Here is a 12,713-nt window from a genome sequence, read left to right as displayed (position 1 = left end):
CCTAAACTGTTATATAGTAGTTCGTCAGGTAATAGTGTTTCCTCAGGATCGTTAAATACCTACACGATACTTTCAACGAACTTTCGCGTCCTGGAATCACTTAATAAAAAAGATGCAACGCACAATCACAAAATCACAATCCGATAATTTCGCGAGGTTCGCGAATGGCTCTAATGCCATTCGTGCAACGGGAGCTAATGGTTGCGAGATGATACCCGAATGATCGTTAAGGACAAACTTAATAATAGTAGCCGGATATTTACTATAGATCTCTACTCGTCCAATTGGCCGATCAGAGATGAATTCATGACTGGCAGCCACTTTGTAAATATATGACGAGTATCGAGCCAAAATCATCATTTTGCGACCTGTATAAAAGATACACGATATATATAAATACTCATACAAATATAATAAACCTTATAAGTAAGTAAATATATATATTTTTGTATGTAATTATGTGGATGCAACACGCACAAGAAATTACACCGTTTACATGGATTTGATCTTATCATTTTTAATCGACAATTAAGATTATGCAATCTTCAAAATAATTTATCGTTTTAAATTTATTTTAAAATTATGATCGAATAATAATGAGAATATGAAATAGATGAAAACGTTATAATGTTGATACGAAGATAAATGAAAAAGTTTAAAAAATTCTTTAACATAACTCTCATCGATGAAAGTTAAATCTCCAAAATTAATTTTCTATTAATGTGATCATAGAAACATTTATGGAATGCATAATTTCAAAATTTTATTAATTTGAAGATATGAAATAATTCCTCAAAATAATTTTTATAAAGAGAATTTTTAGTGATATTATGTTATACTGATGACGTAAATGGAGTGTTATGACACTAGAGGTTGTCGAACTCGACGCATCACTTTCCATTTGTATGTTACTTAACATTAGAAAATTAAGTCTATAATTTTCATGAAAATACATGTTACAAAAATTAATGAGACAAAACTTCGAAAAGAAAATCTGTTATTTCTCATTTTCATTGATATTAGAATTAATTATTTATTAAATATCTCTATTCATTTTTTGCCATTGAGAGAAACAGCATTCAAGTTGTGAAATCGAATAGAAAGATTAAATATTGATAAACAATATCATAAATATCGAAAAAAAATAAAATAAATTACATCGTTTAAAATTTATAAGTATGTCAAATCGAATTTTAAGATTTTAGATTCCATAAATGAAAGATATAATCTTCATCTTTGATAAGATATTGCAAAACAAAAGAATTCTTCCAATGTGGAATTTTAATGATTTCAAGAAATACAATTGAATTGCTGATATTAAAAAATATTGTTGCAAGTAATTTTAACTATAAGCATAATTTATTGCTGTAAATTTAGAAAAGTTTTTATTGCATTAAGATTGATTGTTTCTTTCTTTACATATTGTCAAAATATTTTTATAATCTTTTAATCAGTAATTCATGAAGAACTGCTTTATACAAACAATGAACAATTTTTATGTATACAATACGAAAAAATTACAAAGAACACGATATTTATTATAATGCAGAAATATGTTTGTTTATATAACAGCATAATATAACATAGTGGCATAATAGCAAAACTTTACTATGATATGCAATTATTTAAATCATATTTTTTAACCAAACTTCTATAGATTTATATTTATTAAATATAATTCTCCTTTAAATGATATAAAATTTTAACACAAGAATAAGACTAAAAAATCCTTTTATTTATAAGTTGAATAACACAAAAGTATTAAAGAATAAATTTCATTCTTATATATGTTGTAAGACCTAACCTAAATTTTAAATCTGTGCTTATTATAATCACTTACCCCTTCGTGATTTGGCGCCAGGATAATTCACCGCTTTCTCGCTTTCGGGAATTGTCTGTCGTGATTCGACACAAATGTCCTCGTATCTAACGTTCACTAACCCACTCTTTGTATGACATTCTTGTTTCAACTCCGTGATCGTTAAAATATCGAAAAAACACGCAATAATTCGTTCCTGCCGAATTGCGCGTTCGCGATCGACTTATATTTGAAATAACATACATTACAACGTGAACCGTTCTTGAACATGAACGTTGACGACGTTCACTGATCGACACCGGTGTCACGAATGCGATTCGCTTTTGTTTACTCTCTCTTTATGCCGTCAGCAGGTGGCGCGCAAAGAAGGGGAATTTACAGTTATTTTTCTTTTATATAATATCAAAAGAAACGCTTTACAAATACAAAATATTTAGCATATTCGATTCTATTTTTTGATCAATTTTAAAATATATCATGAAATTTTATATAATAAATATTTAGAAAAATGATAAATTTATTATATTTTTATATATATAGATAATATCATAGATTTTATTATTATGTAATTTATAATAAAAATTAAATTAATCACTCAAAGTGATTAAATTACTAATTTGTTTCTTATTAAAAATCTAAAAAATATAATGTCTTATTATCTTTCTTTTTATTTTGTGAGAAGAATAATATTTATTTACAAGATACAAGCATTTTAGACATGTATGGACCATCAAGTTCGTATCCCATTTTTCGATAATAATTCCTTGTTCCAACACCTAAATAAAATCATATACATAATGCTTGTATAATATTTAAAATTAAATTGTTTAATTTTTACCTGATATAACAGAAATTTTATGAGATCCATGTTCCTCCTTTGCTATCCGTTCAGCTTCTTCCATTAATAACATTCCAAATCCTTGATGCTGAAACTTTGTAGGATCACGGGCATTTACTGGAACAACGCTACCATATACATGAAGTTCTCTCACTATTGAACATCTTTCTTTAAGTTCTGGCCTATAATACACGTTTTGTTAATATAACTTAATATTCGTTAAATAATTTTAATAATTTTAATTTACCTAAATGTTTCATTTGAACATTTTCTAAGTCTTAATAAACCAACTAAAATATCTTGAGTGGGATCTTCATAAGATAAAAATGTTTCCCATCCACTATTGGCAACATAATCACGGCGTATAAGTTCTACTTCATAAGGTTGTACTTTGTGGTGTATTTCTTGAATACCTACTTCCCGAGTTCTAACATCGCGACAATCAGTTCCTAAATCTTTCATTCTTGCTAGTGCCAATTCACGTAAATTTCCATGTTCCACGCCTGAGCTGCATGTTTTAAAATTAAATTTAATATATAACATATTATATACATAAAATATAAATACAATCTAGCTAATATTACCTAACTAAAGGCATAGGTATATCTCTCTGTACGCGATATACACGAGTCCAAGGCGGTATCAAAGACAATATTCGAGCAATAAGATCTACTAAAACACTTGGTGGATAGCTTTTATATCTTCCTGTTTTCCATAACTCATATAAACCTGTACCTCGTATAACTAACGTTGGATAAATTTTTAATCCATCTGCTCTGAAAGCAGGATTTTCAAAAAATTCCTAAAATATATATAATTTCATTAATAAGTTAAAAAAATGAAATATAATTCGTTATAAATAATTATAATTTACAATGAATTGATTAACATCTCTCTCAATATCAACATTTGGCAAGTCTGGCATCATATGCGCTATTACTTTGAAACCAGCATCTTTTGATAATTGAAAACTCTCGCATACTGCACGAACTGTATGTCCTCTATTAGTATCACGTGCTACATCTTCATATACAGATTGAACTCCAATTTCTAAACGAGTACACCTATTACGTTTTTTCAATAAATTTAAAAAAATAAAAATATATTTATGTATATAAATCATTATATTATACATACCCATATCGTAACATATCAGAAAGATGTTTTTTAAGACAATAATCGGGACGTGTTTCTATAGTAATACCGATACATTTTGTACGACTTCGTTCAGAAAATTTTACCGCTTCATCGACATTGCTACTTACATGACCAGACAGAGCATCATGTAAATTTCGGATAAAATAATCTCTGTAATCTTCTGGCAGAGACATAAAAGTACCTCCCATAACAATAAATTCAATTTTGTCTACATTATGTCCCAATTGTTTTAACTATAACAACATTTTAATCAATATTTAAATTAATTTAGAATGAAATAAATTAATATAAAATAATTTATATAGAAATATTTAACAAGTTTCTTTACCTGTTCTACACGATGCCTAGTTTGTAGAAATGGATTATATCTTGCACGAATAGCTCTCATAGATGTAGGTTCATAACCAGTATAAGATTGTGTAGAATATTCAAAATCAGAATCAGGTCCACCAGGACAATATACGCAAATATTTCCTGTCATATTAATATGAGGGCATCGATGAGGTTTGCACATTACAGCTACAACAGCTATCTATAAAAATCAAATTACTTAGTGAATATATTTTTTATTATTCAAAAGCATAATTTGCTTTTGAATATATATTAATAATTTTTGTTAGTGCAATTAGAATTTAATTAAAATTATTATATAAATTATAATAAAGAAAACACTAACTCCACTAGCAGTCCTAATAGGTTTTGCCTTTAATTTTGGTATTAATATACTTCTTGCATCAACAGGAACAGCTGCTATAATGTCAACCAATCTTGGTGAAGCTTCTAATCCATATTTAGAAGCAATTCGTGTTTTTAATTTATTTAAATCAATATCTCTGTTTTCTTCATGTGCTTTTAATAATTCTTGTATAATTTCTCCAATTGTCATAACCATACGTTCTTCTTTGCTTTGTTCAAATTCTAAAATTACAACATAAATAAAATTATAATATTATAATTAAATAAGTAAAATTATCTTTGTAAAAATAAAATAATGTATATTATAAAATAAATTTGTATTCTTTTAAAAAATTATTATAAGAACAGTATATTAATTTTTATAATATTATAATATTACCTTTTCTTTTTTTTACCATGATGTTTAATTATTTAAGATTACTAATAATGCAACTATTAATTCTTTTTGCGAAATATAAATGTTTATTTGAATAAAATTGATTTTAGGTTAACTTCGATGATATTAATAAATCTAACCTATTAAAATAGAATAACGAGTAATGAATAACCAATGCATTTTCTTGTTCAAATCTTTCTTACCATTTTAGTATCATTTTCGATATTATCGATTCAGCATTAAATAAGAATACAATACTAGTAATGACATCTATATATTTGATTGATAACTGACTGTACCTTAAATATAACTGATATGATAATAATTAAATCAAATGAATTTTGTTAAAATTTTTAATCAGTAAATTAAATAAAGATAATAAAGTTAATTAGATTTAATTAGATCAGCATTGTTTTTTCAGCATATAAATTTTGCAAAAAGTAAATATAAGAAGAATAACTAAAAATATTAGATTCTTACTTCCAGTGACCAGTTGAGGATCCGCGTTCTGATCGATTGAAATTATGTCTTGTGGTTGAACATTTTTTTTGTAAATTCACTCTGATGGTCAGGGATTTATCCTCAGTCCTTCTTGTCAGAATATAAGTCATTTTTCTGTCAGACTGCTGTGGTAACACTTTGTTGGTCACGATTGATGAATATCTATCCGGTGATTCTCATAAATCTACTAAAAATCTACTAATAAGTTATGATATGAAGATAATGATAGTAATTTGAGTTTTAGTTTTATTAAATTCTTCACTATTTTTTTCTTGAGTTTTTGCATTTCTTCTTGATTGACATTAGTTTTAAATATATTAAATATTTATCTGTTTATCGATATATAATATTTAAGTTTAAAGTTTGTTTTATTATTGTTCAAATGCTCAAGAGATGACGTTAATAATTAATTTTTAATATTCTTACCTTAGCATGCTTTTGAAAAGATATTTTTGATGCTTATTAAAGAAATAGCACTGACAAGGAATTCTTATTTTATATCTATCTTTTTTTTACTATTTATTATCCTTTAATTAAATCACATAATAAATTATATAAATTAAATAAATGGCCTGATTTTGACAATTATATTTTTCCATATATAATTATAATATTTCTTAGAATTCTTATCATTTAATTTTTAAAAATTGGATTAATATATTTCAACAGATAATATATTTCAATGGATAATCCGGTGGTTTTTATGACCATTTATTTTTGATTTATACTACATAAAATATGGAATAAACATTACATATGAGAATGATGTCTTTGTAAGTTTGAGTATCAATTCATTTATTTATATTAGTTTGAAATTCACATTTTTATTTTTAATACTTATTTCCATGCAAATTTTTAACATTATCTATAACATTATTTTTAATATCATTTCCATGCAAAATACATATTTATCCAATGTAATCTCTAGAGGTTTTATTTCTTATTATAAATAAGTATAAATATATTATGGATACACATATATTATATATACATATGCATATAATAAATTTTATAATTATTATTAACAATGCATAAATTATTTCAAAAATTTATTTTATTTAATTTTATTTTTGAAATAATATTATTTACAATTAATAAAAAAAATTTTCAAACATCTAAACTTATTTTCACATAAAAAAATAAATCTGCTACTATTTCAATAAATCTAATTCTCTTAGTTTTTTGTAGTTTTTTTTTGACAAAAATAATTTTGTATATAACCATTTCTTTCATCTAATACTGATTCTGATTTTCATAGTAGATTAACATGAAAATGATAAATATATAATCTTAAAATATAATTAGTCAAATATTCTATTTTAATAATTGAAAAATTTAATCTAATTCATATCTTTATATTTTATATCAAGCATTAACATCAGAATTTAAGATGTCATATACTGAATTGAAATTCTAACATCAAAAACTATATTATTTCTAGTAAACTTATATGATTATTAGAATATTATTTTTCAATTTCAATGATTTATTTATGATAAATAATAATTATCATACTGTTATTATTATTGAGAATAATTTACATTATCAATATTGAAATTGTTATCACCCACCGATTTTTAGATTGAATTGATTCAAGATCTGATCAATTTTAATAAATTTTTCAAGATCAAAAATATCGAAGAAATTCATCAACCTTTGTCTTTGTTTTCTGTTAATTCCTCATTCAGCTTTTTATGAACAGATTCCATATGATTTACATCCACTTCAATTACAAAAATGGATGCGGGTGGTGTTTCTTCAACGTGATCTATTTCCGCCGGAAGAAGCGGCATTAAAGGTTTATAAGTTTGCAATTCCATTGAAGTAATATGAGAGGATGATTTCGAAATATTTGAATCAATCCTGTTATTTCCAAATTTGTCACTTTCGTTTCGTTGAAATTCGTTGCTATTTTGACTCACATTATCACCTTCCTGTTTGTCACTCTGCGAAGAACTTGATGCATTTCCGGTTTCTTTATCTCGAATCGAAATATTTCGAGGTACGGATAACAATCCTTTCGATCTGACATCAGTTACCTATTATTAAAGTAATCGATAAAATAAAATCGATAAAATAAATCGATAAAATAAAATCGATTAAATAAAATATTTTTTGTAAAAAATAAAAGAATTTTTGCAATCAAATGATAATCTTATTTATTAAAACATTAAAAAATAATCGATTATTATATAGCATTAATAAAAAGAATGATTATATTATAAATTATTCAAATCAAATATTATCTCATTATATCTTCTTGAAAGCGCAACAATTTTTTATTCCTCAATTATTTTAATAATTCCAAAAAATTGAATAAATATTACCTGGCGCAATAAACTTGACGTTGGTCCTTTTGAAGATGATAGTCCACCAATTTTTCTATGGTATTGTCTTTGAGAACCAACTAAGGAACCACGGTCATGAATTACGCTAACCACACTAGATTTCATATCGTTATGTGGAAATAGAAGATTCCACATGAAGTTTTTAAGCGCTGCACGAAAGTCTTTCAGATGGTAAGCATAGAGTAATGGGTTACCCGCCGAGTTCAAATGCGACAGAATTATACAAAAATTCATAACAACATCGTTTACCCTACACCATGGACAGAACGCCATCACGCAGTTAATGGTATATAGTGGAATCCAGCAGATAATGAAAAAGATTACAATGCGTGACAGATTCTGTGTCGCTTTTACTTCACGCTTCCTGGCGGCGCCAAGTAAACGTAACATGGTTCCAGTTGTCTGATTTCCAGTACGTCGACCTGGATTCATCGTTACAATTTGTTGCAACTGTAAGAATATATTATTTATTATTATACTAATAATTAATATAATTGAATAAAAAAATTTTTAATAATTTTAATAATAGAATATATATGAAAATTTACTTGAAACGCAATATATTTTCTTTATTAATATGTATTAGAGAAAAAGAATAAATAAAGTAAAATAATAAATAGAATAGAATAATTCAAATATAAAATTTTAAAAATATTATGTGTGTATTAAAAAAAATATGAATTATATATTAATTACATTATCATCATTGTGAAGATTATTCGATTATGAAAAATTTTCGCAAGTTTAAAATATTTATATAAAATGATAATATATTTAATTAATGAAAGAAGATTAATTTCAAGGACTAATGAATAAGCTCTAATCTTCGATAATTTATTGTTATGTTTGCATCATATGTTAACATATATACACGCATATATTGTACCATATATATATTTGAAGTAAAAGTATCTGACCTGTTTTACGACTACTCGGTATATATGGGCGTAAAAGGCAGCAATTAATAGCGCGGGAAAGATGATCGTGGCGAAATACAAAAACACCAAGTAATCGTAATCCATCACTTCGGTAAAGATGCATTTCTCGTTGGATTTCTTGCCTGCATTCCACCCTAATAACGGTAGAAAACCGACTAGTGTGCCGGCGATCCAACATACGCAGATTATACCTGAAAAAACAAGATCATTAAATTATATACATTATTGTTTCCTTGTTATTTTAAAATATTATTTATTCTTGGAATTGATTTGGAATAAAAACCTACTATACTAAAATATTAATAATAAAATATTAATAATAGAAATATATGTTTTTTAAGTCAATTTCTTTATTAATACAATCTTTTTAATCTTTTTAAGGTTAGTTTTAAGTCAATTTCTTTTCATTGATATATGATCCTTTTTTTCATGCAAATTGTACTGAAAATATTTAAAATCCTCATTTTTATAGTTTTTACCGAAAAATTATATTATAATAATTTTGTATGCACAAGTAGAATATTTTGGACAAAAAATGGAATGATTTATAAGATTCTGGAGCAAAAGTATGAAAAGTCGGTCAAAGGATTCGATGATAGAGGTGCATGTTATCGATTGGAAAGCAATAACGCACCTTTTTCCTTCGTTGGAGAGATGGTATCAGTCAGTGAGCTCATAATTAAAATCACTCTCACCATAAACAGGCAGAACGCTTAAATTAATCATGGTTGGGCAATCCGGTAGTGAAATGAGAAATATCTAATTGGACCAGCGTAAATTATTCTTAAAAACAGACTTTAATAATATTTTTCTATCAATGCCTAATTACTATTTTCATTAACATTTTAAAATTTCGATTTGTTTTTTTTTTTTTTTTTTACGAATATAGTATTATCTCCATAGAAAAAAAATGCGATTTCCATCAATTTCGTCATAAAGATAAAAGAAAATCCTTTGGGAAATCGAACAGATGGCTATTTCAAGTGTATTTCATACTCTATGGAATATGTTAATATTATCGAAATGCAGGTGGAATTTTTTAAATCCCTATACTAATTATGTAATTAACACGTAAATTATTTATTGTGGAATCAATACATTATTATCTACTTTTATAAATTTATAAAAAAAAATGCTATATATAAAGACAGAATAATGATTTTTAAGTAATACTATTATAGATTTATGAAATATACTATATAAAAATTTTGTCCGAAAAATTTTATTTTTAAATTATGAATATTAATACAATTATCTCAATTTTGAGTTCAAAAAAAAATGATGATGTATTATGATTTGTTACTTGGCAAAAAGAATAATGGAATTTAATATTGATATTCAATAATTTCTTTCTTAAAAAAAGTTGTTTCTTTTTTATTATAAATTATTAATTAAGATTATAAAAGAATACTTATATAAAACTCAATTATAAAAAAGACATTCAAGAACAGGAATTATATTGACAATTCATTACACAAAATTCATTAAGTAATTAAAATATTCGATATAAATCCATTAATTAATTTTAAATTAAATTTCTTAAGAATATAATAAACTCCTATGTTATTAAAATATTTTATATAGTTTAATATACTCGTTACGTATTGGAAATGTATTTTGTTGTAGTTCATTGATTCAATTTCATGAAAAATTATAACATAATTTTTTTGAAAAAAGAAAGATAGAATAAACAAAAAATACACATTTGAATAAAAAAACTATTTCCATTTTGTATTTTTAACAAAATTATGGTTAAATTGAGATTAGAATTTGTAACAATGGCTTCTAAGAATACATCTGAACAATGTTGTCTAATCAGTACTGACACAAATTGATGTTCTGTATTCTAATATAATGGAACGTGATAGAAATTCCTTATCATATTACTTATTGTAACTGTTTATTAATATTATCTTGCAAAATTTCGTTGCACTTGAAGTATTTAACTTCATGCAAAGTTCAATGATTTGTAAATAATGTAAACTTTTTTTATAATTAAAATATAGTAAGTATACATATTTTTTAAAAAAACAGTATGTATATCTTTTATATTTACTATATATATAATTTTGAATTTTTTTGAAACGTATATATAATTAATTTAGTAATTAGTTTAATAATTTATATTTTTCCAGTTATTAATCATTTAAAAGAGAAAATTGTTTTTGTATAAACTGAAACACTTGATGTCGATGAGAAACAATATTTGAGATATATGGAGAATCGTGTAACAGGTGCTCTCATGCAAACAATTCCGCAAAATATAATTACGTGACTCGTCGCGATGTTATTTTATTGCAGCTCGATTAAACGGTTATGCGTGGCATGCAGAATGTTTCTAGGAAGAGGTGATTTTAATTGGATTATCGGATAGCATAACGACATTGACACGAGAAATAAGTTTGTCGTATTTGCTGTACACTTCTCCGAACTTTTTGCGGACTTGCTCAATTATTGACTCTTACTACTTGCGTGTTGGCGATTACATGATGATAAGTATTGTTTTCTTAAATCGTTTAACAAATTATTTTTTTTTCATTATTCTGAATTGTTATAATGCTTATATTTAAACAAAAAAAAACAAACAAACAACACAAAATAAAATATTTATCAAACAAAAATTTTATTTATAATTCTTCTAATTAATGAAATGTTTCAAGAAATTTTTTAATGTATTTCTCATATTTTATGTATCGTACTCATATATTAATTTAATATACTTCATGTATAATATATGAATATTATATATAATTCATATATACTTAATATATATCACTTTTTAATTGAAAGAATAAGAAATCTGAAACCAATAAATTTGACTTTCTTTTTAATAATGTTATGAAATTATAAAACTTAAATTTGAACTTTTTAACTTAAAAAATTATTTATTAAGATTAATTACGAAATAATTTTTAATTAAAATTCTAAAATCTAAATTATCTCATCAGTTTAAGTTCATCGCTCTTACTTATTTCTTACCTATGGCAGTTTTAGTTCGTACAGTGCGGGAATATCCCATGGGATGAAGTATTGCCCAGTAACGATCTACGGACACCGCCACTAGACAAAAGATACTGATCGTACAAAGAACAATCAATACAGAAACGGTGAACAAGCAAGCATGTAAATTCTTCGGTAAACCAATGCTAGCTAAAATAGCAAAAGGTATTGCGAACAATCCGACCAAAAGATCAGCTGTGGCCAGAGAGATGATGTAATAATTAGTTCGTCGACGAAGTTTTTTTTCTTTGCTGAAGACGATGATTACCAAACCGTTACCAAACACTGCACACACTGCCACCAAAATCTCGCAAACTGTATACGGTAAATTAAGTTCTGAATGAGTTGACGCATTTAGAGCTGTTATAGTCAAATTATTGGCCAACTCACTAATATTTGATGGAAATTCCATCACGATAAAATAATATTCTATAGACAATCGTCATTTATTTTTTATTCACTGATTCGAATGATTAATTCACTGATTCATTTATTTAATAATTATTAATTATTGAAAGTATATTAATTATATATACATATAGAGATTAATTTTTAATATTTTTATTCAATTTATGTTTCATAGTTTATATTAAATTCATGATAATTTGATATTCATTTATTCTTTCCCACAGATTTATATGTATAAAAAGATTCGTAAATGGAAAATGCAGAATCGCGTGACCAACGATTCTTACTTCATTTTTAATGGATTCTTTTAATTTCTGTGTAGAAGATATTTGATATACCACACGAGTTTGTATCATTTCCTTAAATAAATTCTATATTTTTAATAAAGAAAAATGGAATAAATCAAATGGTATGTCGCATATATTTAAGAAGAAAATTGATCATCGATATTTTTTTACTTTCCTAATACAAAGAATTTTTACAGAAATCATTAAATATTTAATGATCGTGTCAGTTAATCCAATGATAGTTAGCCATTATAGTAGATCCATCTTATTTTAAGAGAAAGATACTAGTATGTATAGAAAGACGGGAAAAGAAAGCTTCGCCATTTATTTATATGAACGTGCTA

At 25.4% G+C, this 12,713-nt stretch overlaps 3 protein-coding genes and 1 long non-coding RNA gene across 7 annotated transcripts in view; 1 reads left to right on the top strand and 3 right to left on the bottom strand.

The window, feature by feature from the left end:
- The window catches only part of plx (PTB_TBC1D1_like and TBC domain-containing protein plx), a 28,257-nt gene extending 26,124 nt beyond the window's left edge, over positions 1-2,133 (bottom strand). Inside the window, exon 1 of one of the 2 annotated variants that reach the window (XM_031920088.2) lies at positions 1,841-2,133. The gene's annotated coding sequence lies outside the window, so the exon portion shown is untranslated. Of the gene's footprint in view, position 1; positions 136-1,840 lie in introns of those variants that run through there. The other variant, XM_012493634.3, reaches the window with a different exon arrangement.
- Positions 2,134-2,464: 331 nt separating this feature from the next.
- Positions 2,465-5,575, bottom strand: Elp3 (elongator complex protein 3). 3 transcript variants are annotated; one of them, XM_086909622.1, is made up of 10 exons: positions 5,368-5,386; positions 4,891-5,027; positions 4,492-4,733; positions 4,144-4,347; positions 3,795-4,048; positions 3,532-3,721; positions 3,242-3,459; positions 2,905-3,165; positions 2,658-2,839; positions 2,465-2,595 (listed from the first exon to the last, which is right to left on the bottom strand). In XM_086909622.1, the coding sequence occupies exons 2-10, from the start codon at positions 4,907-4,909 to the stop codon at positions 2,510-2,512; spliced, it is 1,656 nt and encodes a 551-aa protein (XP_086765748.1). In that variant the 5' UTR covers positions 4,910-5,027; positions 5,368-5,386; the 3' UTR covers positions 2,465-2,509. The 3 variants fall into 3 exon arrangements, with proteins under 3 accessions (XP_086765748.1, XP_086765747.1, XP_086765750.1); XM_086909621.1 differs by lacking the exon at positions 5,368-5,386 and adding an exon at positions 5,091-5,230; XM_086909624.1 differs by lacking the exon at positions 4,891-5,027 and having other exon boundaries at positions 5,368-5,575.
- Positions 5,576-6,065: 490 nt separating this feature from the next.
- On the bottom strand, positions 6,066-12,155 carry LOC100863081 (adenosine receptor A2b). The gene is made up of 4 exons (XM_003698706.4): positions 11,654-12,155; positions 8,654-8,865; positions 7,716-8,186; positions 6,066-7,427 (listed from the first exon to the last, which is right to left on the bottom strand). The coding sequence occupies exons 1-4, from the start codon at positions 12,084-12,086 to the stop codon at positions 7,038-7,040; spliced, it is 1,506 nt and encodes a 501-aa protein (XP_003698754.2). The 5' UTR covers positions 12,087-12,155; the 3' UTR covers positions 6,066-7,037.
- On the top strand, positions 8,051-12,484 carry LOC147657467 (uncharacterized). Its single transcript, XR_015292429.1, has 3 exons — positions 8,051-8,188; positions 10,976-11,998; positions 12,307-12,484. It is a non-coding gene; the product is annotated as an uncharacterized LOC147657467 (long non-coding RNA).
- The last annotated feature ends 229 nt before the right edge of the window (positions 12,485-12,713 follow it).

Source organism: Apis florea, unplaced genomic scaffold (genome assembly GCF_048593485.1).
Source record: "Apis florea isolate Af1SG1 unplaced genomic scaffold, ASM4859348v1 contig_3158_pilon, whole genome shotgun sequence".
Lineage (NCBI taxonomy): Eukaryota > Metazoa > Arthropoda > Insecta > Hymenoptera > Apidae > Apis > Apis florea.
This window is presented reverse-complemented; position numbering and strand designations above follow the sequence as displayed.

Excerpts from the sequence above, each read along its gene's own strand:
- Elp3 (XM_086909622.1), bottom strand. Across the intron at positions 3,722-3,794 it reads TCTGATATGTTACGATATGG|GTGTACTCGTTTAGAAATTG; the intron begins GTATGTATAATA and ends AAAACGTAATAG. Across the intron at positions 3,166-3,241 it reads ATACCTATGCCTTTAGTTAG|CTCAGGCGTGGAACATGGAA; the intron begins GTAATATTAGCT and ends TAAAACATGCAG.
- LOC100863081 (XM_003698706.4), bottom strand. The coding sequence starts at position 12,086 with ATGGAATTTCCATCAAATATTAGTGAGTTGGCCAATAATTTGACTATA. Across the intron at positions 8,866-11,653 it reads ACGAACTAAAACTGCCATAG|GTATAATCTGCGTATGTTGG; the intron begins GTAAGAAATAAG and ends TTGTTTTTTCAG. Across the intron at positions 7,428-7,715 it reads CGTCAAGTTTATTGCGCCAG|GTAACTGATGTCAGATCGAA; the intron begins GTAATATTTATT and ends CTTTAATAATAG.